This window comes from Podarcis erhardii (assembly GCF_964252035.2).
Source record: "Podarcis erhardii genome assembly, chromosome: 3".
In the NCBI taxonomy this organism is placed as follows: Eukaryota; Metazoa; Chordata; class Lepidosauria; order Squamata; family Lacertidae; genus Podarcis; species Podarcis erhardii.
The window spans coordinates 1,365,047-1,391,618 of record NC_138507.1 but is presented as its reverse complement, the minus strand read 5'-3'; the positions used below and the strand labels follow the sequence as shown (position 1 = coordinate 1,391,618).

The 26,572-nt window shown below is 42.9% G+C and overlaps 1 protein-coding gene across 9 annotated transcripts in view; it reads right to left on the bottom strand.

The window, feature by feature from the left end:
- The window catches only part of ADGRF5 (adhesion G protein-coupled receptor F5), a 59,455-nt gene that overhangs the window by 31,559 nt on the left and 1,324 nt on the right, over nucleotides 1-26,572 (bottom strand). For 2 of the 9 annotated variants that reach the window (XM_081855463.1, XM_081855466.1), the window contains exons 2-10: nucleotides 18,093-18,142; nucleotides 17,416-17,573; nucleotides 17,005-17,236; nucleotides 7,946-8,066; nucleotides 7,459-7,519; nucleotides 5,716-5,886; nucleotides 5,126-5,302; nucleotides 4,237-4,355; nucleotides 1,578-1,636 (exon numbers count right to left, since the gene is read on the bottom strand). In XM_081855463.1, coding sequence (XP_081711589.1) covers nucleotides 1,578-1,636; nucleotides 4,237-4,355; nucleotides 5,126-5,302; nucleotides 5,716-5,886; nucleotides 7,459-7,519; nucleotides 7,946-8,066; nucleotides 17,005-17,072 — 776 coding nt within the window. In that variant the 5' untranslated portion in view covers nucleotides 17,073-17,236; nucleotides 17,416-17,573; nucleotides 18,093-18,142. The remainder of the gene's footprint in view (nucleotides 1-1,577; nucleotides 1,637-4,236; nucleotides 4,356-5,125; nucleotides 5,303-5,715; nucleotides 5,887-7,458; nucleotides 7,520-7,945; nucleotides 8,067-17,004; nucleotides 17,237-17,415; nucleotides 17,574-18,092; nucleotides 18,143-26,572) is intronic. The other 7 variants (XM_081855467.1, XM_081855468.1, XM_081855464.1 and 4 more) reach the window with 7 other exon arrangements.

The window sequence follows — 26,572 nt, the reverse complement described above, 5'->3', positions numbered from 1 at the left end:
CTCAAAAAGAAGGGAGTCCAAGATCGATGGGAGTTTCTTAAAGGAGAAATATTGAAGGCCCAAATGCAGACAATACCAACAAGAAAGAAAAGTGGGAGGCATCTAAGGAGCTTGCAGATGCGCTGAGATGTAAGAAGGGCATGTATAAGAAATAGAAGAAAGGGGAAATCACAAAGGAGTAGCAAACAGTTGCAAGGAGCAGGTTAGCTGGGTCCAGCTAAGGATGAACTCAGGCTTGCAAGATAGGTTAAAAACAATTTTTAAAAGGTTTCTTTGGCTATGCTTGAAGCAAGAGGAAGAACAAGCAAGTGGCAGGTCCTCTGAATGGAGAAGACAGAGAAATACTATTGAGTGACAGAGAGAAGGCAGAACTGATGCAATACAGGGGGTTGGACTAGATGACCCTCAGGTCCCTTCCAACTCTATAATTCTATGATTCTATGTAATAAATAATGAAAAATTTCATGATGTTTTTAACATTTTAAAAAGATTTTTATAGATATTGGGAAGGAAAAGGAGAAACTAGTTTCAGCTACAGCTTCTTTGTCACCTTATCTACCTGGCCAATGGAGAGGAAAGCAAAATATTAAAAACATAAAAGGCTTTAAAACTGAAATAAAATTGTCCCTATCCTATTTTAAATGCTAGTGAATATTCAGATTTTTGTATTGATACTGATGATGAGCAAGTTGCAGCCCCTGCCAAAAGCTATTTTAATTAGGCTCTGGCATCCCAAACTCATGCTAAGCAGGATGTGGAATAAAATTTGTAGGTGCTGAGGTTATTTTACACTCAAATAAATATTATGTTTTGCTTTGGCTTTGCACCTACATGCAAAGGTGTTCACACTGTGGCTAGAGACCAAGCAGGACTCCATTCAGCGTGAAACTGGTATGATGAACAGCACATCCAAGAGCAGAATTTCATAACAAAGTGCAGGATTCATTTGCATTTTGGATAACATTGTATTAACATGGATTTAAAAGTAAGCACTGGAAATGCAGTGAGCATAACAATAAACAGAAGTGTAACCCCCCCCCTTAATGTCAACTGCTTGAGAGGGGTGGAGGCAAAACGAAGGTGCCTCCTTCCCAAAAGGGGAAGGGGATCAAGAAACATGTGGTGGGAGCAGGCATGTGTTTGTGTGTGCTGCGCCTACCTTTTAAAATTAACAAGGTGTCCAGATGGAATCCTTTAAGAAAGCCCTGTGGTCACTTGCAGGGTGTCGGGCTCTTTGCAGATGGGCAGCACTTAGAATGGCCACACAGCCACAGAATCATAGAATTGTCGAGTTCAAAGGGACCTTGAGGGCATCTAGTCCAAGTCCCCCCAGCTGAGAAATCTCAGCTCAGGCTTCTGTGACAGATGGCCATCCAGCTTCTGCTTTGAAACCTCCAGTGAGTCCACCACCTTCTGAGGAAGCCCATTCCAAATTGCACTTCTTTCTCGGAAGTGCTTTTCTAAAATGTTTAAATTCAATAATGTGACTAATGTACAAAGATCAAAGCATTTTTTTTTTATTTTTCTCCTGTAATCCAAGTGAGTGCAAAGGGAAAGAAGGTGAATGTTTTCGATACCTGAATCCTGCAACTTTTACACTTCTGAAGCCTGGCAATGATTTGTATCCCTTGGTAAACTGGAAAAAAAACCAACAATATAAATTATGACATCTTTATGAGACAATTAAAACCTCATAGGAAATTGGACTGTTTTATTTCACCTAGTAGACTGTGAACATGCCTACTTCATGCGTGAAATGAAATGAATCTATTACATTACTTTATTACTCTGTTACTGATTTTATTAATCTGTTTATGGATGGCCCACCTGCACCCAATTTGGAAATGATCCATTAAAGATTAAAAATACTTCCACTGAGCTTCTGCAATTAGAATCTCTTTCTTAAGTAAATCATTTCCAAATAGGCAAGGCCGCCAGGCCATATCAGGATCCCAAAGTCACCATCAGGAGTATATTGGGGGCTCAATAGTTTTTGGACCCTTTCCGAACCATTTTGGAATGGATAACCTTCACCCACCTCAACTCACTAAATGTGCCCCGTTTAAGGAATCAGTGCAGTTGGCACAGTGCTGCTGTAAAATGATAATAGCGCCCAGTCAATAACATGGCAGCTGCATTTTGCACTAATCAGTTTTTGAGCAGTTTTCCAAAGCAGCCCATGTAAGGATCCCTTATGATATTTTTTGAAGATATTAAATCTATATTCTGCAGTTGATAGCTGTCAGAGGCTTAATGCTGTCCAGCTGGTATAGATAAGACAGCTTCTGGGTCATGTGGCCAGCATGACTAAACTGCTTCTGGCGAACCAGAGCAGCGCACTGAAACACCATTTACCTTCCTGCTGGAGAGGTACCTATTTATCTACTTGCGCTTTGATGTGCTTTTGAACTGCTATGTTGGCAGGAGCTGAGACTGAGCAATGGGAGCTCACCCCGTTGTGAGGATTCGAACCACCGACCTTCCGATCGGCAAGCCCAAGAGGCTCCGTGATTTAGACCACAGTGCCAGCCAGTTCCAAACTATTTGATTTATTTGACAAAGTTCAAACGTACATCTCCAGCATTTCAATTAGCGTCTGTCCCGTTGTTGCGCAGTTGCCGCCTCTAATCTTTCTTCTTCCTTTTCCGTACCCAGCATGCAAGTCTGCGGAAACTCCTCCCCTGACTTCCTCTGTGTACAGAATGACTTGTTCCAGGCTCATCCTCCTCCCCCTCTATGTCAGACCCACTGTCAGACGACAGGCTGCTGATAATCTCTTTAGGCTCTCTATAACTGCTGGTTTCTGTCCTTTCATCTTTTCCCGTTTGCCTCTCCCTGACAATAGCTATTAGAATCATCTCAGCAGGTATGTTGCACTATAACATGTACCATGAAGTTTTGACCTATGAAAACCTCTGCCATACCTCAAGGATCACCTTGTAGGAGGTATTTTAATAGCTGGGAGAGGATATATGAATTGCAATTTACCTCTCCAGGTCTCACATGCATGGGCTGAAGAGAGTTTTAGAAATCCCATCCTCGGCAGCAATATGGAGGCCTGTCAGAATTGGCAGTAAGTGGTGCCTTCCTTTAATTAAGTCCAGCTACAAATCAAGCTGGCTTCCCCCTTTATTTAATTGGACAACTGGAAAGTAAGCTCAAAATCTGATTTTTTTACTCAGTAGTCTTGCATTGGTTTTCAGCTACAGCATCAGTAAAAACTATGCAGGGGAAATACTTATATTTACAGTAAAAACAGTCTCAGGCTTGTGCCTGGAACTGGAGCAAGTGCAGGACACGTCTGTCCTCATGGCTGGCTGAGGAGAGAGGAGGGAGGGGGAGGGAAGAGAGGAAATGACATCACACAGAGCCCTCTCTGCCAACTACATTTTCTGTAGTATGAGTAGCTGCCTATCAGCAATATAGCTCTGTAGTATTAGCCCCTTCTTATGCTAACTATCAAGGGACTCGGCTGGCACTGTGGTCTAAATCACGGAGCCTCTTGGGCTTGCCGATCGGAAGGTCGGTGGTTCGAATCCTCACAACGGGGTGAGCTCCCATTGCTCAGTCTCAGCTCCTGCCAACATAGCAGTTCAAAAGCACATCAAAGCGCAAGTAGATAAATAGGTACCTCTCCAGCAGGAAGGTAAATGGTGTTTCAGTGCACTGCTCTGGTTCGCCAGAAGCAGTTTAGTCATGCTGGCCACATGACCCAGAAGCTGTCTGCGGACAAACGCCGGCTCCCTCGGTCAGTAAAGCAAGAAGAGTGCCACAACCCCAGAGTTGTTCACGACTGAACTTAACTGTTAGGGGTACTTTACCTTTACCATATGCTAACTAGCAAGAATATGTGTTTGTTAGGTTTGGCTGCTAATCTCGCACATGCATCTCCTCATATGAACCAACCCAGACCCTGCAGTCATTGGCTGTGGCTCCTCTGTGAGATGCCCAGAGGGTGGCAAGACAAGAACAGGCCTTTTCGGTGGTGGCTCCCTGCTTGTGGAATACTCTCCCCAGGGAGGCTCGCCAGGCACCATCATTACATATTTCTAGGCTCTCCCGGGCCTTTGACTAATTAAACAATCTATGGCCATTTTAACGGTGGTGGGGGAGGGGCATCATTTTGTTTGCAACAATGTATTTTTGGGGTTTTATATTGTAAACTGCCCTGTGATCTTGTAATAATAACAGAAATGCAATATATCTCTGCCACATGCAGAACCAGCTCAAACATACCGCTTTCTCCAAATCACTTTTGTATTGCTTAAACATGCTAGAGGACAGATTTCTCAGATCATCTTCAAAGTCTTTGTCAAGCCGGACAGACATTTTTATAATGTATATAAACGGAACACCTAGTGCAGAAAAGAACAGGAAAAGTAGTATTACTAGTAGTAGCAACTACTGCTGATTACTACACAGCAATAAATTTTCTTTTTAAAAAATCACCGTAAAATTCTTTCAATCTGTCCTCAAATCTTAAATATCTGTTCCTGTCTTGTTGTTTTGCACACAGCAAAGAAGAGAGACCTTAGACTAAACTGCAGCACTGGAAGCACATGGAATTGCATGTAGAGGAAGAGCAGCTTGGCTGCAGGAATAAGATTGTAAATAAAATCGGGGAGAAGACCTCAGAGAGTGTAGCAATAAGAATAAAGGAGGGCAGGGAAAAGGAGAGGCACGTCCTGCGGAAGACCTCTCTCAGGAAGAAGTTCCCTAATCCATGGTGCAGGCAAGAGAGACCAGAGTCGTTGCTGGGCCATCTTTAAGAAGCAAGTTCCACTGAATTCAGGGCTTACTCCTGGTCAGCGAGTATAGGATTGCAGTCAGTCTTAGAGATAATTCACATGGTAAATGTGTGACAAGTGAGGGGCTCAAATGTTACAAAAAGCACTGGGAAGCAAAGTTCGAATTCTAAAGCTGCAATGAAATTTCATGAAATGGCCCTTTCCTGAATTCCTTGGGGAAAGGGATAAAAGTGTTTTCAATGAAATGTCAAAATCCATCAAATTTCAAATTCTGCTGACGTCAAAATCAGATGTCATATTGTGAAATACTCCTTTTCCGCCCTAGCTGCTACAGTATGGTTGCCCTCATTTGCTGCCCATTACCCCCCCCCTCCTACCTGCAGATTGCGGCTGACAGTAGGTCCCCCGAGGAGGGCGCTGGGCAAGGCAGCTGCAGCTGTCTCCTGCCGGCGCAGCACTGGGACAGGCTGGAGTAGCTCTGCATGCGCTGGCCGGCCATTCATAGCCCGACTCACAAGAACAGTGGGTGCCCTGGGGGCCACCTGAGCTGCACACTAAGGTAAAAAAGCATGAAACAGGAAGGCTGCCGGTGAGACAGGGCATTTTGCTGAGCAACGTCTGCTTCCTAATTATAATTCCCTCTGTGCATGACATTCACACTGCACAAACAGTTCTTTGAAAGTTGTCAGCAGTATTTGACCAGACAGTTGGACAGTTTCTCTAATATTGGCTAAAACTGTAGTAGCAGAGCTCACCATCTCTTTTTACAATGTAGAAAACCCTACAGTACAGCTGTAAATTACTCTGGAAATATCACAAATTGCCAGCTACATTTAGTCTAATTCAGATATTTTTTAAATCTAGCCTCTTCTCATTGGACTTTCTCCCCTTTTCTTAAAAACAAAACAAAAACCTAAAACCAGAGAAAGCCAATTAAAAAAGTGGAAACTAGTGACATATAACCCACCTGTGGTGACATCAATGTTTGAAATGTTCACAGCTGAATCAGAAGCATTTACTGAGACTGGGAAGCTAAGGCTGTTTAAATAACTTCTGAGGGCCTCCAGGAGGGAGGAATCTGGAAGACTTATCTCAACAGCAACCGTGTATTCTACAGGTGAGATGCCTAATGTCACATCTGGAAAACAATTTGATAAGTTAGACATGTTATAATTACCAATCAGAAACTCCCTGTTTCAGTCTCACAAATCGTTTATATCTCTCTATACGTAAGACAGCCTCAGGCTCAGGAACAAGGAGGCCTCGCCTGAGAATACATTTGTGGACCAGGGGGCTGCTGGCTTTCTCCTTGTCCCAACAAATTTCCAAGGTTTTGAGCCTGAATGTGTTCATTTCCATTCTCATTCTCCTCTCTCTCTCATGTGGGTGAGCCAAGATCCTTCAGCCCTTGGATGAAGATTTTTAAAATGATGATTCAAATGAGGGAGGCATAAAAATCCCATAAAAGCCCCATAAAAATAATGATTGCAGAGGCACAGGATAGCAATTTAGAGAGGCCAAAATACCTCTGGCCAAAACACAAGTGCCAAAGACACTGGGTGCTAATGCTAGAAGATGTTGAGCCCAGATGGGTGAACTGGAGTGCTTGGTCTTAGAAGATGACATCGACATAGTGGACACAATGGAAAATGGAGACAACCAGTAGGACACCGTTATCTCTGGATATAAGAGCTATAGGAAGGACAGAGAAGGACATATCTCTTTCTGTATGTCAAAGACAGTGAGTCCAGCAAACCAGGAATCCCCCAAAGGCAGACTCTGTCACAGAATCAGTTTGGATGATAATAATTTAGTAACGAGGATATGCTATCATCCTCTTGATGAAAATGCTAAAGGAGATATTGAGATGATAAATGAAATCAAAGAAATGTCCAAAGGAGGAAATGTTGTGGTATTGGGTGGTGTTAACTGGTATCCTCACAGAGACTGGCTACAGAGGTGTTCCTGTTGGAGAATTTGTAAAGGCTTCACCCCCTCAGCTACTTGCTGGTTGAGGTTGTCTCACATTGACTTGCAAAGCCCATATAAATGTCCTTTTGACTGACAGTTGGAGTCTGGATCCTATTAGCTGTCCAGCCTGAACTACAGTACAGTGGTACCTCGGGTTAAGAACTTAATACGTTCTGGAGGTCTGTTCTTAACCTGAAACTGTTCTTAACCTGAAGCACCACTTTAGCTAATGGTGCCTCCCACTGCCGCCACGCGATTTCTGTTCTCATCCTGAAGCAAAGTTCTTAACCCAAGGTAATATTTCTGGGTTTGCAGAGTCTGTAACCCGAGGTACCACTGTTGTGGGTTGGGTATTAAACCCCACTTTCCCCCCAACAATCCAGTCATGACAAAGCGATGACAGTTCTAGATCTGGAAAGTGGCTAATGGAACACCTTCTTTTTTTTTTTTAGGGGATCCAGAAGGGATCCTGGAAATTACAAGTCAGTCAGCTCAGTGTCTGTTTGGGGGCAACTGGTGGAAAGTATTGTTAAAGTTAAAATAACCACGCATAAACCTGTTCATCTTTGATGCTTCCATTCTTCCGCTGAATTGTACTATGCTCTTAGCAAACAGTTCATCTGAATACTTTCATGATGAAAAGGATTTCTTGTGTTCAGGCCAGAGTACCCTGACTGCATATCTAAGAACAAAGATTCTGCCTTCAGGCAAAACACACTGTTGAGAAGTATTAACGTACCCTGCCGTTTCTGCCTGTGCAACTCTCTCTGTTCCTTTCCTCCGTTACTTTTGCTGTAAATCTGAAAGAGATGCACCCACAACATCACAACATTAGGAAAATTGGTTAAGGGCAATACAATGGGGGGAAGGGGTTCCAAGAAGAGCTAAACCCACTCATCCCTAGTGAACCGATAGTCTTGAAAGTCAGAGTGTGCTCAGAAAGAAGCAAGATCTGAAGAAATGTGGGCCTCTGCCTTTTCAGAGCTCTCTGAAGTAGGAGTCAGAAAGCCACAGGGGTGAATTGGGTTGGCCACCTCAAGTCCTGATATGGTTTCTGCAGGGGCTCTTCCGCTCCTTCCCCCTGTGGTATGGCTGGCTTCAGCAGTGTAGCCACAGGAGGACAGCTCTGGCCGACCCTGCCATGCTTCCCAGAGTGTCTCTGCATTGAAAGAACAGCCATGTGCTCATACATAACTGTGAAGCTACACACAGTAAACATTACTCACAGGTGAATGGATGAACGAGCCAAAATTAAAATTTTGGGAAGCTGTGCTGACAACTATGAGGGTACAGAACATTGTTATCTTCCAAGGCAGCATTTTTTTCCGTGTTTTGTTGCTGTAGAACCTACAAGGAAATCAAAATATGATATTCTATTACTATTTTTGAATAAAATTAGCATAGTTTCCCTTCTAAAGAGTCAGTCCTATAAAGAATAGGCTGTAGAGAAAGTTAGCATGTTTGTTTTTTAAGAATCCTATATACACACTGTTCCTTCATTATGCCGCTGCTGCTGTTCTGTGGCAAATTCCTTTTCTTATTTTACAATCTCCCTGTTTGTAATCCTTCTTCCCTTTAAAGCCTTCCAACATGGGGGACAGGATCCCATAGCATTAACTCAAGGCACCCCAGAGCCCCCTACTGGATCCCATCAGCCCAGGGAGAAACAGCACCCCTGCAACTCACTGCCACCAGCCTCCGAGAGCCAGTCGGGCAGAAGACCATGGTCAATGGTATCGCAAGCCACCAAGAGGTCCAGAAGAACTCACAGGGACACTGCCTCTTCTCTGGTGTAAGGCATCCATCGGAGCAACTAGTGCTATTTTGATGCCAAAACCAGGCCAGAAACCAGACTGAAGTGGCTCTAGAAAACTAGTGTGATGCAAGCGGAGGGGGGAAAGAAAGCCAGTCAATGGAGGAGACCAGTAGTGCCCTGCGATGATGAAGGAGCCCCATATCTCTCTCTGCAAAGCAGCCTGACAGTGGTGGACCTTGGGCTCTCACATTTTAGCAGCGCCCTGGACAAGACCAAAATGCAGCGCCCCCCCCCCCCACCTCCCATTCTACAACATAGTTTGGCATCCGTGAGGCTCTGCACCCCGTGAGACCAAACTGTTCATGCTCCTCTACATCCACCTCTGAGCCTAACTGACACGTCGCCTGGAGCTGCAGCACGTGCTTAACTGTAATTGTTGCAATACGGAAACTAATTGGTGCTTGTGGGACACTTGTGGCTCCTCCTCAGGGCTCTTCCAGACGTCCTTTTGTGCCATGTTTCTAGGCACAGGTCCACGCTGTAAAGCTCTGCATCTCTGCTTTCCCTGCGAAATCCCACTTTTTACCACTGAAAACAATTCCACAGAAACCCTGAATTGCTGTTTGTCCCAATTCAGCATTAAAGAGTGGGTTTTCCTGGGGAAAACAGGGTGGGGCAGGAAGCAGGGGCATACCTAGCTGCTCTGGCAACCGGTGGGGCGGAGACGGGGCAATCTTTTTTTATATATATAAATATTTATTTTGGTTTTAGGTAATAAAACAAATATTACAATCAAACAAAACAACAGGAAAATACAGCAAAAGACAACATAACAAACACAATATAAAAACATATAACAGAAAAAATAAAAAAGAACAAAAATTAAAGAAAAATTAGGTGTTTTTTTTATTCTTATCTTTATAACCCTCTTTTCTGACTTCCTCACATCTCCCTTTCCTGTGTTCCCCTTTACACAATCAAATTTAGCAGCTCCTTACCCTTTTTCAAATCTTAATCAATATTATACATTCCAACCTATTATGTCTTCTATTTCCCCTTTCTTTTTAAATACATTCTTGCATATTCTTTGTAACTTAATCCCTTATATCCTTTGTTTAGTTTCGACATAATTTTACTCTGGTCTTACCCTTTTTTCTTAAAACATTTTTACATATTTCTTTTTACTATGTCACTGATGCCATATTATCTTTATATCCAACATCATTTTAACATTCAAACATTTTGCAATGTTTTTGGAGATATTCTTTGAACTTCTTCCAGTCCTCTTCCACCGACTCTTCTCCCAGGTCTCGAATTCTGCCAGTCATTTCTGCCAATTCCATATAGTCTATCACTTGCATCTGCCATTCTTCCAGAGTGGGCAAATCTTGTGTCTTCCAATACTTTGAGATAAGTATTCTTGCTGCGGTTGTTACATACATAAAAAGTGTTCTATCTTTCTTTAACACCATTTGGCCGACAATGCCCAGAAGGAAGGCCTCTGGTTTCTTAGGAAAGGTATATTTAAATACCTTTTTTAGTTCATTATAAATCATTTCCCAGAAAGCCTTAACCTTTGGGCATGTCCACCAAAGGTGAAAGAGTGTTCCCTCAGTTTTCTTACATTTCCAACACTTGTTATCAGGCAGGTGATAAATTTTTGCAAGCTTGACTGGGGTCATGTACCACCTATAGATCATTTTCATAATATTTTCTCTTAAGGCATTACATGCCGTAAACTTCATGTCGGTGGTCCACAACTTTTCCCAGTCAGCAAACATAATGTTATGACCAATGTCCTGTGCCCATTTAATCATAGCTGATTTAACTGTTTCATCCTGAGTATTCCATTTCAACAGCAAGTTATACATTCTCGAAAGTATCTTAGTTTTAGGTTCTAACAATTCTGTTTCTAATTTCGATTTTTCCACCTGGAAGCCTATTTTTTTATCCAAGTTAAAGGCCTCTCTAATTTGATAATAGTGAAACCAGTCTCGCACTTTATCTTTTAGTTTCTCAAAACTCTGCAATTTCAATGTGTCTCGATCTTGTTCTAATATCTCCCAATATTTCAGCCATTTGGCCTCCATATTGAGTTTTTTCAAAGCCTTAGCCTCCATAGGTGATAACCACCTTTGGGTCTTGTTTTCCAATAAGTCTTTATATCTTATCCAGACATTAAACACAGCTTTCCTGACAATATGGTTTTTGAATGCTCGATTAGCTTTTACCTTGTCGTACCACAAATATGCATGCCACCCAAAAGCATTATTAAACCCTTCCAAATCCAAGATATCAGTGTTCTCAAGAAGTAGCCAGTCTTTCAACCAGCAGAATGCTGCTGATTCATAGTACAACTTCATGTCTGGCAGGGCAAACCCCCCTCTTTCTTTAGCATCAGTCAGTATTTGGAATTTTATTCTGGGCTTTTTGCCCTGCCAGACAAATTTAGAAATATCTCTTTGCCACTTCCTGAAACAATCCATCTTGTCCACAATCTGTAAAGTTTGGAACAAAAACAACATTCTTGGCAATACATTCATCTTTATAGCAGCGATCCGGCCTAACAAGGAAAGCTTCAATTTTGACCAAATTTCTAGATCTTTCTTGACTTCTATCCAACATTTCTCATAGTTATCTTTAAACAAATTCAAATTTTTAGCCGTCATGTTAATCCCTAGGTATTTCACTTTCTTAACCACAGTTAAGTCTGTCTCCTTCTGAAACCTTTCTTTTTCCATTATTGTCAAATTTTTCTCTAAAACCTTAGTTTTTTGTTTATTCAGTTTAAAACCTGCCACATGACCAAATTCTTGAACCAATTCTAACATCCTTTTCGTACTAGATTCTGGCTCCTGTAATGTCAACACCAAGTCATCTGCGAATGCCTTAAGTTTATATTGTTTGGCTCCGACCTTAATTCCTTGGATCATCTGGTCCCTTCTAATCATGTTCAAAAGCACCTCCAGGACTGAAATAAATAACAATGGAGAGATAGGGCATCCCTGTTGTGTTCCTTTTTCTATTCTGAACTCTTCTGACACCACATTATTAACTATCAATTTTGCTTTTTGTTCTGAATAGATTGCTTCTATACCATTTTCAAACCCCCGTCCCACTCCCATTCCCTTAAGGTTTTTCTTCATAAAATTCCAAGAGATATTGTCAAAGGCCTTCTCCGCATCAATAAAAATTAAAACTGCTTTTGTATTAATATTCGTTTGCAATAACTCCAAGATGTCAATAATGTTCCTTGTGTTATCAGAAAGATGTCTGCCTGGGAGAAAGCCTGCCTGATCTTTGTGTATCACTTCATTTAAAACTCTTTTTAGTCTGTTAGCTAAAATATCTGTAAAAATTTTATAATCCACATTTAAGAGGGATATGGGACGGTAGTTTTTGAGTTGTGTCTTTTCAGATTCAGATTTTGGTATTAATGTGATGAAAGCTTCTTTCCACGACTCCGGCGCCTTCTTTCCCTCCAGAATCTCGTTGCACACCTCCTTTAATGGTTGAATTAAATAGTCTTTCAAAGTCTTATAATACTTGGAGGTTAGTCCATCCAGTCCTGGAGATTTACCTAGTTGCATATTTTGAATGGCACCTTCAATCTCCTGTTCTGTTATTTTATGGTTTAATATTGTCTTATTTTCCTGAGATATTTTTTGTAATCCATTGGTTCTTATAAATTGGTCTATCTCAGTCTCTTTCTGTGGCCCCTGAGTGTAAAGTTGTTTGAAGTATCTCTGGAAGCACTTTCTGATCTCCAAGGGATTCTGGATGTTTTTTCCTTCCACCTCAAGATTTGTAACCGTGTTCAACTTCTGTCTTTTTTTCAACTGCCACGCTAGCAGTTTCCCACATTTATTTGCTGATTCAAAAGTCTTTTGTCTCATTTGTTTAATTTTCCACTCAATTTCCTGATTTATCAATTTCAAATATTGTACTTGGTATAATTTAATTTCTCTCAGAATCTCCTGTGACTTTGGTTTCGATCTTAATTTTTTCTCTCCTTCTTTTATTTTCTCCAAAATTTTCTCTTTTTTCTCATTTTGAGTTCTCCTTTTTATAGCATTCTGTTGTATCAGAAACCCCCTCATGACCGCTTTACTTGCGTCCCAGATTACTCTTTTTTCCACTGTAGTTCTCAAATTTACTTCAAAATAATCTCTCAAGGTCTTTTGGGCCTTCTTAGCAATCTCTTGATCTCTTAGTAGGGTGTCATTCATCTTCCATCTGAAGGAACCAGTTAATGTTAACTTCATTTCCATCTTCACGGCGTTATGGTCGGAGCAGGTTTTGGGGCAGATTTCCACCTTTCTGGTCTTTGGTGCCAGTCCTCTAGTTATCCATATTTGGTCAATTCTAGTCCAGGTCATTTTGGCTTCAGAGAAGAAGGTCCCTTCTCTCCCTAGGGGATTTTTTGTTCTCCAAATGTCAATCAAGTCCATATTGTCAGTTAAGTCAAAGAAGGTTTTAGGTAGTCTGCCGTCTTTTGTGATGTTTTGTCCTTGTGCTTTGTCCATATTCGTAGACACCACCCCATTCATATCGCCCATCATAATAATATTGTTGTAGTCCATATGATCCAACATTGACTCATGCAACTTCTTGTAAAATTCCGACTTCCCCTCATTTGGTGCATAAATTCCTAAAATCAAAAAATTTTCTCCCTGTATTTGAATTTCAATTGCCACAATTCTTCCTTGCTCATGTTTAAAAAGGAACTTTGGTGATAGGCTCTCTTTTGCGTATATAACAACCCCTCTCTTCTTCACTTTGTCAGATGAAATAAATTCTTGGCCTAGCCTCTTGTTGATTAAAACCTTCCGATGGAGCCTAATCACGTGCGTTTCCTGTAAACAAATTAAGTCCAATTGTTCCTTTTTTAAAATATGAAAGATCTTCTTCCTTTTCTGAGGGGAGTTACAACCATGAATATTCCAGCTTAATAGTTGCAGAGTCATGTTGCAGTATATCTATTTTCCTCCTACTGCTCCCAAAAGTTCTTCTCCTTTTGGTGGTGGTGTCACTTTCTCCTGCACGTCAAGACCCAAAGGTGTGAGTAATGGTCTCAGAGGATCAAATCCTGAGGCCCCTGGTTCTTTTTCAGTCCCTTTCTGAAGGTCCTTTCCATAGTCACTCAAAAAATTTTCCTTGTGTTCAACTGTTTTGATTTTAACGTTTTCCCCTCTGTAGTTAAAAGATATTCCCTGGGGGAACTCCCATCTAAAGATGATTCCGATGTCTCTCAATAGTTTTACCAGGTCTCCGTAGTTGGATCTAAGCTCCAGAAGATGTTTTGGAATATCCTTATAGACTTCCACTCTAAAATCCTGAATCTCAAGAGTCTTTTGGAAATGTGCACCCAAAATCTTGTCTCTTTCTTCTTTCGTTCTAAGGGAGATCAGGCAGTCTCTTGACCTGACCTTCCTCCCTCCCTTTCCAAGTCTGAATGCACTTATAATTTTAAAGTCTTTATCCTCTTCCAAAGGCCAAAATTTAGAAAACTCTTTTGTCAAAAAGTCAATTAAATCCTCCTTTTCAAGCTCTGGAACTGACCTCAGTCTTAAGTTATTTTCCCTAGATTTTAATTCAATCATAGACAGATATGCCTGGTGCTCGCCAATCTGTTTGCGCATAGGTTTGATTTCCTCTTGCACAGCCTCTACTTTCTGTTTGGCCTCCTCAGCTGTTTGACGATTTACTGTGGTGGCTTCCAATAACTTCCCAATAGATTCTGCATTTGACTTAACTTGCTGAGTCAAATTATTAACACTAGCTGTATTTTGGTCAAGTTTGGATGATTGATCCGCCACTTGCTTACTTAGGCCATCTAGTTTGTCAAAGATTTTATCTAGTACTGTAGTAAAATCTCCTCCTGTGGCCATACCTTCAAGCCTTGTTTGTTCTAAGTCTTCCTCTTGTGCCACAGGAATAGCAGGAACAGATGACCTGCGCAGCTGTGAGATTATGCTAGTCTGTTGTGTTTTGGCTTTGCTTGATCTTGTCCTCCCTCTCATTCCACTGCTGTCTATGCGTCAAGGTCAGTCACACGGTTTACGATTCCCATGGAAATCCCCAAGTCTGAAGATGGAAAAATACCCCCAGTCTTTACACCACTTCGATCTTCCACTAGAGGGACACAATGTTTATCTCAAAAGTCACGGTTTATACAGTCTCAAGTTTACAAAATGTCCCTTCAAGTTTATACAGTTACAAATATCCAGCAGACCTTACAGATCCTCTATTTTGCAGAGTTGATACTGAAAAGTTACAATGTCTCTAAAAAGCGCGAGTTGCAGTTTGACAGTTCCTGCAGCCTGACAGCTCTAATAGCCTGGCAGTCCGATCTCCAGGGGTTCAGTAAATAAAATATTTATAAATCCACACGAGAAGAGGGAAAGCCAAATTCTTCCTCTTCCACCTTAAAATAAGGTGAGGTTCTATGTCTGATGTTCAGATAACAGTCTTTTAAAGCATAATTCTAGGCAAAAGTAAGTTAAACGTCGTTGCTTTAAACGTTAAGCAGAATCGGGAGACGGACTTCCTGGTTACATCTCCCGTTTTCAGTGTCCAAATTAAGCTTCTTTTTGTTAAGATTCAAGTTTCTTAAACTTCACCTACTCACGGTGGTCGTTTCTTAGCCGAATTGTCCCAGAAAAAAGGTCAGCGCTCACCGGCAGCAGCTTTGCGGCTTCACTCCAGGGAAAGAGCGATCGACTCTCAGCACCGCGCCAACCCCGTCACTTTTCCGGAGCCCCTTACGGGGTTCCTTCCCAGTTTCGGGGGGCGCAAACGGTGCCCGCTGAGTCCCACGGCCACAGGCTTCTACTGCCTGCGGTTTTCCAAGCTGGGTCTCTGCTTCGCCGTAGCGGACGACCCGTTTCCGCGGAGCTCCCTCTTCGCGGTTAGAAGAGGGCAGCCATTGCCGTTCGCGCCGCCTCTGGAAGTCCGGGGACGGGGCAATCTGTGCATGAGGGCAGCGCAGGGCCCCAAGCCACTGCGGCACTCCCTGGAGAGACGTATGGCTCAGGAGCACTGCAGGCCAAGCCCCTTAGTAAGTGCCCCCCCCCCCAAGGATGACACCCGGGGCGGACCGCACCCCCCTTCCTACGCCCCTGGCGAGAAGCGCTCAGACACAGGCTGGGAAAGTGTGGAGCTGTGCCTCGGAAGCAGGGGGCAAAAGGTCGTTGGGGATAAGTAAGAGTCTGGGCTCAAGTGATGCTCAAAGCACAGGAGGCAGATCTGATTTCGGGGGAAAGACTATGACCGGAAACCCCTCTCCTCCACTAGTTTCATTTGCTGAATTAAGTTCAGCATAATCCTCACAAAGAAGTCCAGAAGCCCTTTTGCTCTCTCTTGCTGCAATATTGAAGGGCACCTAAGCTCTCTGGAGGAATGGCAGAGCTTGCTGCTGCTGCTACCTCCTGCCACAGTTTATATTATCACACTCTTTTTTAAAAAAAATCTTTTTATTAATTTTCACAAACAAAAGAGAATAAAGAAAAACATAAGATACAAATTATAAAAATAAAAAAACAAAAAGAGAAATAAAGCAATCTTTTAAAATCAATATTTTGTACCGTCTTCTTTACAAAGTGCATACTCACGCCTTGACTTCCCTCCTCCTCCGCATCAGCTTTCTTAATACATATCTTCTCCTACAGATTCTTATTCTTATTCCCTTTTTGTGCACATCACGTGATTTATGTCAGACCCGCTACAGTTTTTAAACTTCTGCAATTTATCTTTATATAAGCAACAAATTTCCCCCATTCTTCCTCAAACTTTGACCCTTTTTGATCTCGGATTTTATAGGTCATTTTGGCCAATTCTATATACTGTACTCAAAAAGTTTAACTTGCCAGTCCGATACTGTTGGAATTTCCTGTGATTTTCATTTTTGAGCAACAAGAATCCTGGCTTCTTGATTTCTGGCATGTGGTGAACACACTCGATAGAACATTTATGCTACTCAAGTTGCTCATTGTGTTGTTATGTTGGTCACAAGAAATGGTGCATGTAAAAAAGTTTCAGGTAACATCTTATCATATTTGCTTAAGGTTATGACTCTCAAATAAAAGTAAATCATGTAGATTTTTCTTTTCATTTGTTGGCAGAGGAGGTGCATGTTTTTGTGACCAATGTAACAGGCATGCCCAACATAAATTTTGTTATCTGAAGGTCTTCTTATTCTGCTCCTAGGATAAAATTTATTGTCAGTTCACCAAATGAGAAATATTATCAAAACGATAAAGTGTCATTAACCTATAATCTGTTTTCCTGGAGATGTCTTTAACTGAACTTTAGAAAACAATTAGAGAAGTTCTGAGTTATCTTGTGTGTCATACTTCTGATTGTTTTACTCATGTGTAAATTGGCATTTTGAAAATCTGTTGCCATATATATATTTTCTTTAAAATGATACACAACACTTTAACTATATATGAAAATGAAAAATGGGTCTGTAGATTGATGTTTTCATGGAATTAATGTTGGCCTTTCCTCTTTCCCCCCAAAACATACCATTCAAAGCAGTGTCTCTTCTCCAAAAAATCTACTAGCTGTGTCTTTAAAGTTGGTTTTGGATTCATTCACAGAGAAAAACAAGACTATTGCTCCTCCTTAATCCAGCTCCTCTTATAAAGCAAACCATCTCAGAGCAAGTCTAGGCTTGGCTGCCCAGACAAGTCCCAATAAGTTCAGTGAGACTTATTTCTAGGTAAGTTCGTTTGTCGTAGATTTCAGACTCCGTGACCTGGGGTTGACAAATGGTTCCCAATGAGCAAATACTCTATTCAGACACTACTCAGACTTTTCATCTTTCCTCCTGGAGAGAGCCTAGTAAAGTGATGCTACAGCTATCTCTTGGGTTCCCCTCAATCTGATGTCTTTCCTCCTTCTCAAGGCACATAAGATACATTCCTGCTTTTTTACCTGATCAGCTTTCTCTGGACTCAGCCCTCCTATGCAGATCTGGGATCTGTGGACATCTCCTTCCCTGCGCAGTCCAGGGCTCTTGCTTACTGAAAGGAAGTCATGCCCAAGGCAGCAAGTTAAAGAAAGTGAGCTGCGCGTTGCTGCGCAGGCAGGATCTGGGCAAGGGAGGAAGTTGAATTTCACTGTCTGTTCAGTGGGATTGTTGAAGTTATTTCCTGATGCCATTCACCTGATCTAAGCTTTTCAGTTTATTTTATCTGAGCAAGCAGGCGAACATGTTCCACAGGCATTTTACTTCTGAGAGACGCATTTGTCATGTTTGTTTGTTTGGGGTTTTTGTTACCAATGAAATGGATGAGAAAACGCCAACAGAAAAGCTTCAGCCTTGCCTTGCCTCCAAGCATAGCTAAGGAGGACTTCTACTGCCAGATTTGCTTCTAAGCATGATGCCAAATATTTAAATTAAGAACTAATATATTGTTGGCATAGTTTAATTCTCTCACAGCAACGGGGAAGGCACAATAATATATAGCAGCATTTCTTTTTTAAAGTTGCTGTTAAAGCCCTGTCATTTAGTGCAAGCAGGAAGCAGGACTGAACACAAGGGTCCCACTAGCACTTGCTGTATGAAAAGTCCCTTATCCAAACACAAGGAAGTAGCGCCCAAACCTCACCTTGCACACCACAGATTCAGATATCCAGAAAGTCAGGTGTGTGTGTAGTACTGTAAAAAACACAAAAACAAAAAACAAGCAGCCTTAAACAAGCCTTACTCTTTATGTTTTACTCATCCGTGACAGCTGTTTTGCCAGAAACTGGCAGTGGGGGAAGAGATTAGACAAATATTTTTTTTTACTTCCTTGTTTGCCTTCTGCAGAGTTTCAGGGGGTTTTCCTGGAGTTTTCTGGGCAGGGTTTCTGTCCTTTGGTGTCAAAATTTGGGGTCAGGAATGCATTAGAAATTTCCCCATAGGAATGAATGGAAATCATTGACTTGTTATGTGAATGCTCGCCTAACAAACCATTTCCTGAGAACGCATTGTGTTCATCTAGCAGAACCTGTGTGTATTGTAACCCTTTCCAGAAAGCTGCCCCTAGAAGCCTTCCTTACCTGGGTCACTGGGCGGTCGCTGCAGCTTTCCCACCTCCAGACCCTTTTCCAAGGCCAAGAATTAAAATAATGGGGAACCCAACCCAGACAACCCCCTCCATGCACTTAGCAGTTGCTGCAGCTGTTTAGTCAGGGATAAAGTGCCAAGCCTCCTCTTCTCCCCGACACACCAGTGTTCAGCGTCCAGGGCATTTTTTGTAGCTAGAAGCGTTTGATGTGGTGAGCCCTGCAAGATGGGTCACTGGTCTCCTGCCACTACCATTTCCTGCAAGCCAAGGAATCCTGTATCTCAGGTATCTCCCACCGAGTCTTCAAAGCCCCAAGGTGCCTTAGGATGCTTAGCTGGGAAATATGACCTACCAGGCAATAAAAACAAAATAAAAATGACTGTGTCTTTCATTGGTTAGAAAGAACCGGTGGCCACTCCCTCTGGGGAGAGGGAAGGGCTCTGCCCTCTCCCCATGGGGGGTGGGGCTGACTTCTGCGTCATCCTGTGCACCACTCCGTGAAGCTGACGGCCCTCTCTGCCAGCTCGTATGGAGATGGTTGTGTCATCAGTAAGGAGATGGAATCATGGAGCTCCCTTTGCTTTCAGGATTCTCTCCGCCTTTCTTTCATTCTTAAAAAAAGTTTCACAACTGGACTAGTGGAAATTGTGTGATCATTGTTCTCTCTTTCATTAAAATGGTTCTTGGGGCAGATTTAAACAAAATTAAAACATGAGAACAAAAAAACCCAGACATACTTTGTTGTCAATGATACATACTTTGTTTCCCCAACAGGAATGAATATGGAAACTAGATTCAATGGAATTACATATTCTTGGGAATTTTACAGGAAAGATCTGATTAGATCTGGGATACATTTGTTGGCTCCAGTTCAGATTTTCCTGCAAACATTTTTTTTCCATATTCATTCCTTTGTGAGTAAATGCTATGCTGAAACTGAGATGAAAGGATGATAAATATTATTGATTGTATTGTAGGTCAGGATTGTATTTCCTATGAACAAACTGTGAGGCTGCAATCCTGCACACACTTAGCTGGGGAAAGTTTCACTGAAATCGTTTGAGATTACTTCTGCTTACGCAGGCCTAGGGTTGCTCTGTCAATGGCACTATTAATTGATTGAGTAATAATAGCCCATAGTTTCACTCCAGTATCAAAATATCAACAGATTAGTTTCCTATGATTAAAATAATTCCCATGTACTATTAAAGCACAATATATTTCTCACAAAAGTAAGGCATTTTAATTGAGCAATAAGGACAGTCACAGATACATAAAAATGGTTCAAATTAATTCTAGTTCAGAATAAGGATGGAGCAATATTTAAAAATTATACAACAACCAGAGGAAGAAATGAAAACAAATCCAAATATGATGCCCAAAATTTCAGTTAAGTTATTTTTTAAAAAATCATTATTTTAGGTGTTACCAGAGGTCAGGAACCTCCAGTCCATGGGGAACCTCCCCATCTGGCCCCAGAGGTCATTCTGGGCAGGCCACACACACCCAGCCCACAGTTGATGTCATGCACAACGTCAGGTGTGGGCAGGAAAGGGCAGGGCTTGGCGTAAAGGGACTTTGTAGGCCCTGCGGATTGGGAGGCCTGCAAAGGTCTCTTGCACAGCTTTCAACGTGCCTGATAACTTTCTGTCGCGTTGTGCAAAGCAGGAACTCTGTGCATCAGCTGCTGCGCAGTGGGGTGAGAGAGAGAGCGCTCTCTGCACAGAACTCTCTTGCAGACACAATCCCATTTTTGCCTGGTGCCTAAGCATATATAAGGAAGGCACCAGGCGAACCTCCCTGGGGAGAACACTCCACAAGCAGGGAGCAACTGCAGAGAAGGCCCCGTTCTCGTGTTGCCACCCTCCGGACCTCACGTGGAGGAGGGAAACAAAGAAGGGGAGAGGCAGTTCTTGAGGCACTTGCAAGGCAAGGGAAGGGGCTGTTTCCTGGCTCCTCACTTTTCTGTGGCGCTTGGTCATCAGGCAGCTGCGAGTCCAATGCAGGACCCCCCCCCCAAGCAGGGGGCTCTGAGGGGCAGACAGAGGGCAGGCCCCCCTTAGGCAGGAAGAAAGGGGGCAGAGAGGAGTGGAAGGAGTCTTGATCTAAAAATAAATGCTTTGTGCATCCACATCTAATCTTGCCCCTTTCTAAAAGTTGCTTATTGGTGTGTGTTTTTCTTTTTGTCAATCTACCAAAGAATAAAATCAAATAAAATTGGGATTATGGGTTTTTCTCAGGATGGTGGAGGGCCTGTGTCCCATGTCCCGTTGACGTTGGGATGGGGGCACTCACCCTTCTTCTGATAGGAAATGCTCTGTGGGAAGGGGCACAAAAACAGGGGGTTGAAGAGGATCAGTTGGGAGGGGGAGTGAGAAATGTCCCTATTTTCATCTGAGGAATGTTGGAGGGTATGATACAGCTTATTGTGACTTGTAAGGAAAAAAACCCTACACAAAGCAAGAATCAAGGGGAGAAGCTGTGAGAATGAGAGCAAATCTGCGCTGACCTTTACAGATAAAGCAGCTTAATGTAAACAGCAACAGCAAAAATTATTAAGGATTGAAGTGTCAACTTTTGCAGTGATAAGGATTTAGAGGTTAAAAAGCAGACATTGACGTATTTCCTGATTCAGTGTGCTGGGACAGGAGAGCAGTCGTCAGTGGGAGACTCCAGTTCCAGACACGGCAGAAACAGCAGCTCAGTTGTTCTGCCCTTTGCATGGGGCACAGCAGTGACTTCTCTGCACATGGACTGAGTTCGCTTGGGGCTTTGACACACACACAGGGTTAGGAATGCAATTTCAGATTTAGAGGGAATGCCCAGTGCCTGATGCACACCCACACCCACACCCCTGCAAACTTTTCTGACTCCCCAAAACTCCATGGTTTGGGGCAGCAGCCGGAGCAAAAAGAAAAAAGAAAGACCCAGTGCTTGGAGGGGGGAGGTTTAGATGCAGATGCAAAGAAGTCCCTCCCTGCTCATCAGATCTGGTGGAGAGGAGGCCGGCTGGATCTAGACACAGCAAAGAAGCATTTAAGCTAATCGCATTGCAAACTTTGTACAGGATGAGAAATTGGGTTGGCAAAAACGGAACTCCACAGTGCCATCTGGTGCCATCTCCACAGTGCCATCATAGTGTTAGAATGCATGAACAATGCCTATAAAGCGCTTTTTCTTTGCCAGTGTAGCTGATTCTGCTATAAACTCTTCCCTTCATACTTGCACAAATCATTTATGGGGAGGGGGACGTTTGCTTGTACAAGGCTCTCACAATCAAAGGCACACCCACCCATGTCATACCAGAAGGTTAGTTACCCCTGCTGTGTACACTAACCAGGGAGTAAGTCTTGCTGAGTTAAATGGAGCTTGCTTCTGAGTAGGTATGGACAGGATGGTACTGTTAAGTTTCATAAACAGTGCATTTTGAGGTGCCATTGCCCTTTGTTATTTATAATGTATGTACCCCCCCTTCTTAATGGCCAGCATAGCCAATGGTCAGGGATACTGGGGGTTGGGGACTGTTGGTGTCTGAGAGGCCTCAGGTTCCCCACTCATGCACAAGAGTGGACTACAGGGGAAAGTTTTAACACAAGTTCAGGTTAAAAATAAAAAAGGGAAACTTTCATGCATTTGCTAAACAAATACCAGGAGCATTTTTTAAAGGGGGGGGGGCTTGAAAGAATATGCACATTTTTGTGTACAAATATATGTATATTGTGGGAACTGCACATAAAGATGCATATATTTTTGGAAACAAAACACAAAAATGCAGATTAATAGGGAAAATCTTTCAAATATTATATATAATACAAAATTGTGTATTAGGAAGAAATGTGCATGAAAATGCACAAAGTGATGCAGAAATGAGGTAAACTGAGTTTAAGATTAGAATAATTAGAAACAGAAAAACCAACATTCTCTTTCCCTAATATTTATTTTACAAGCACATGCCCTCAAATTTCTTTGATGTTTGAAGCAATCCTAACAGCGGTTGGGGGTGGGGGAATAGCACTGGAATACTCCCTTCCCCCTGGCAAACTCCCCAAATCATGTCACTTGGCCTTAGGACCGAGCTATAGCTGGGGAGAAAGCAAAGCGGCTTAGGAGGCAGGGGCGGTAAGGGAACAGCTGGCCCTTCCCCATTGTAGCCACTACCTCAAGTTACTATGCAGCATTATTATTATTATTATTATTATTATTATTATTATTATTATAGGATATGCTTTTAAAGTGCATTGTTTTGGAGACAATATGATATTGAACAAGTGGGTCAGCAAGCACCCCTTGAGCATCCTGCAGATCTTAGATCTACTCACTCAGTCACTCAGTCCTTCTCCCTTACCCTCCCCCCAGCGGCTCCCATGCTGAGGGAGGCAGGAGGGGGGAGGGAAGACACCCCCGTCTCCCTTTTCCAGAACTGAGACAAAGACCCAGTTCCTTCCACTCTGCCCCTTGGAGACTCCCTGGGACTCTGCCTGCCCTGAAATTGCACTCGTAAGCTGCACATCATCAGGCACAGACAAAGAGTGTCTACCAGGTTCTTAGGGCAAGTGAAAGCTGGATACTTGGCTAAGCACTGGAGTCCTAGAAAGTCCAATGGCAGGATGCTTCCTACTCATTGCAGCTCATTAACCTTTCGAAAACCCTTTTCCTGTTATTGTCGGCAAAGTTGCTGAAAAGACATCAAGGCAGCCAGGCCTTGGAGGAAGCAGGTCGTGCAGGTGTAGATTGTTCCACATTTACATAACTCAAACAGCAGAGACTGAAGCAGTTTCCTCGACAAAACCTTAATCCTGCCACACCTAGAAACCACATTATCCGAGAACAAATAAGCGTGCAGTTCCTGACAAGTATCAGGCATGAGTTAATGGGGCTTAGTCCTAGGCAAACATATATAGGATTACAGCAGTGTATTGCAACATGGGCAGGAGAAACCTCCAAATAAAACTGTCCAGATTAAGCAGCCTTTTAGAAAGCTTGTATAAACATAAGCATCATATACAGTTGGCCCTGGTTTGAAGGCCATTTATACGACAACCCTGGGGACCATAGTAACTGGACTTAAACAGTGGGCGCTCATCCACCCTTCCTCTCATCCCTATTTCCCCTTGAGGAAAGCCGCTCCTTAGTGCTCAATCAGAGCAAAGAGCAATTCGTGTTTCCTCTGGATTGACATTTGTTCTGATTTAGCACTAAAGTGTGGGTTTTCCCTGGGAAAGCACTGGGGCAAGGGGGAAACTGGTCAGACCCACACTTTCTAGGCACAGGACAAGCGGTAGTGTGGACAGGCCTGTCAATCCAGAGAAAACCCAAGAGCTGATTCCCCAGGGGGAAAGCAGAAGAACAAGAGGAAGTGTGGCTAAGCACCGAGAAGAGGCCCATTGAAAAGAATGGGGCAAGTCTCCTCAGTGAGTCACCTCTCAGCATGACTCTGAATTCAACCCACTGAAATGGCAATTCAGTTATTCTGCTGTGGACTTGCGTGTTGGTCCTGCTCCCAAGGAATACCCATCTTTCACCCTAGCATGGGGAAGATTTGGGCAGTTATTCTATGTTTGTTTTTATTGTTTCATTTGAGTTGTGGTGGTGTAATGTCCTGTCCGTAGGATAAGAGTGATGCACCCTCTAGTACAGAAGGGACTGAAGAAGAATTTTAGCCCACCTCCGACACCAAGCGTGCAGTAAGTGCAGCAGAATGAGAGATCCAGAGGTCCGTGCCTGGCCTCTGCTTCTCCTGTGTGTGGCTGCAGCAGCGTCTGGCAGAGTGGGCCATTGCCAAAGGTAAGGTCCGAGTGGAGAGAGAAGAGGCGCTCAGAAGGCAGAGTAGAATTCTCTAAAGGGCTGGAGACAGGCTGACTCTGGGGGTCTGTCCAAACCCCTGTTATTTGGTCAGGGATCTATTCACTGGCCCCTTCCTTCAGGTGATTCTTAAGAAGATGCCGCTATATTTCCATGATCTGAATCCTACGGCGATACGGGAACAGCCTCCGGACAGGAAAATTAGACACTGGATATCCTGTCGAGAGATTGGTGCTAGACAAGCTGAGCTCCTTCCATCTGTCAGATTCCGTATCACAGTGGGAGGAAGGATTTGGGCAGGCAGGGGTAAGCCAGAAGGAGATTGGTCAGAGGCCTGGGAATCGCCATCCTTCGCAAACACAGTCACATCACACGTTCTGCATTCATTCAAGCAGTGGGAAAAACAAGGAAATTTAAAAGTGGCCTCATGCTGCTTTGAAATTATCAAATAAAGTGAAGCTGAGCACATTCATTTTGAAAAGTAAACACAGGGAACCCTGTGTTAAATATGGACGTCTATATACCATGTTTCTTAAATATTGTTTTTTAAAACATATTTTTTAAATGAAGTTTTTGTCTCAATTTTTCCCCCTGATATATTCATAAAATATAAAAAGTAGATCCAGAGAAAAAAATCAGCAACAAGCCACTATTGAAAAAACAATAAATAAAAATATTAATCATGAACTATGCATTTATCTCCAAAATTGGATTATATTCTACACTATTCAACAGCTCATGCTTTTTTACCTGTTACAATATGCATTACATACAGAACAATATGCATTATATATGCACTTTCTCTGAACCTTTTAGCCCCCTAACTTTGCTCATGAAATCTTCTCACTGACTCCTTATATGCCGCTCCTTGCTATTACTTCACTGCCTGGACCTTGATTTGTAATTTCTCTAACAAAAATGTTTTTCTACACCCCAAAGCAGCCGTGATGCTGGGGCCTGTTTTTCCAATCTAGATGAATGGGTTAAAGAGGTGCAGGAACTTGACTGCAGTTCCTGCCTTTTCCTTTGTGCTTTAACAATCAAAGGAAGCTCAGCCTTATTTGAGGAATTTCCCACGCCTCTACTTCAGACATTAGAAAATGGTTTTCTTAAACTCATATCAGATATGTTTACAGAAAGAGCCAAACAAGTTTGGGGGGGGGATCCTGGATAGGATAACTATCTGTATACGTTACAGCTATTTGAACGTTTTTAAAAGAAAAATTAAAAATAAAAATAAAAGGATAAGCCATGGAACAGTTTGGGTGCTACAGATGCCCAGCCATCTTCACTGCGAAATAAGGAGGCAAACCTCCACTTCTGTCATTGTTTCATAGCAGGCATGTCCAACTCCCAAGAGACTGCGATCTACTCCTGGTATAAAAAAACTGGCAGTGATCTACCCCTTGTCACTGGAGGGAGGAGGAGCGTGGGGGGGTGGACTGCCCAGAGTTGTTGAGCTTCTTTGGGGGATGATTGCACAGAGTTTTTTAGCTTTATTCCCATAACTTTTTCCACACAGTAAGGATCCCGCAATCTACTAGGATCAGCCAGGGATCTACCAGTAGATCATGGATGCTTGAGCTGAGATTCCTGCCTTGTAGGGGGTTGGACTAGATGACCCTGGGGGTCCCTTCCAACTCTATGATTCTATGATCTGGGTGGCCACTGTGAGAACAGGATGCTGGACTAGGTGGGCAATTGGTCTGAAGCAGCAAGTTCTTCTTCTTGTTGCCAGCCACCCCAATCTCTGAGCCGTGTGAGCGGCAAGGGCTTCCAAGCACCTCCTTGGGAATGAGGCACAGCAGAGACTGTGATGTCCTTATGGTTTATTGACACATCTATACAACCTGAGCCTACGAGGGGGAAGTGCACGGCATCCGCACCCCAAAACGGTCTTGCTTCTCCCATAACTGCAGCCTTGGAGTCACACGGAAATCAAGCCTTTGCTCTCTGATCCTCTGCTTGCTGGTTTGCTTTTTTAGGTCACATCACTGCAAACCTTGCTCTAAAACTCAGGCTTTGTTTTTCAAACTGTCTGAGAGTTAAAGGAGGGACCCCACTCATTTGGCATCTGGCACGCAGGTAGGGCTGCCATATCTGGAAGAGCAGAGCGCCTACTTGGGCCCCCGGTTATGGGTGCCCGTGCCAGTGATGTCATGATGTCAAGCCTGTGCCACCCAGCCTTGGCACCTGACTTCCGGTGGCATTGCAAGTCGGGTTCCGAGACCTCT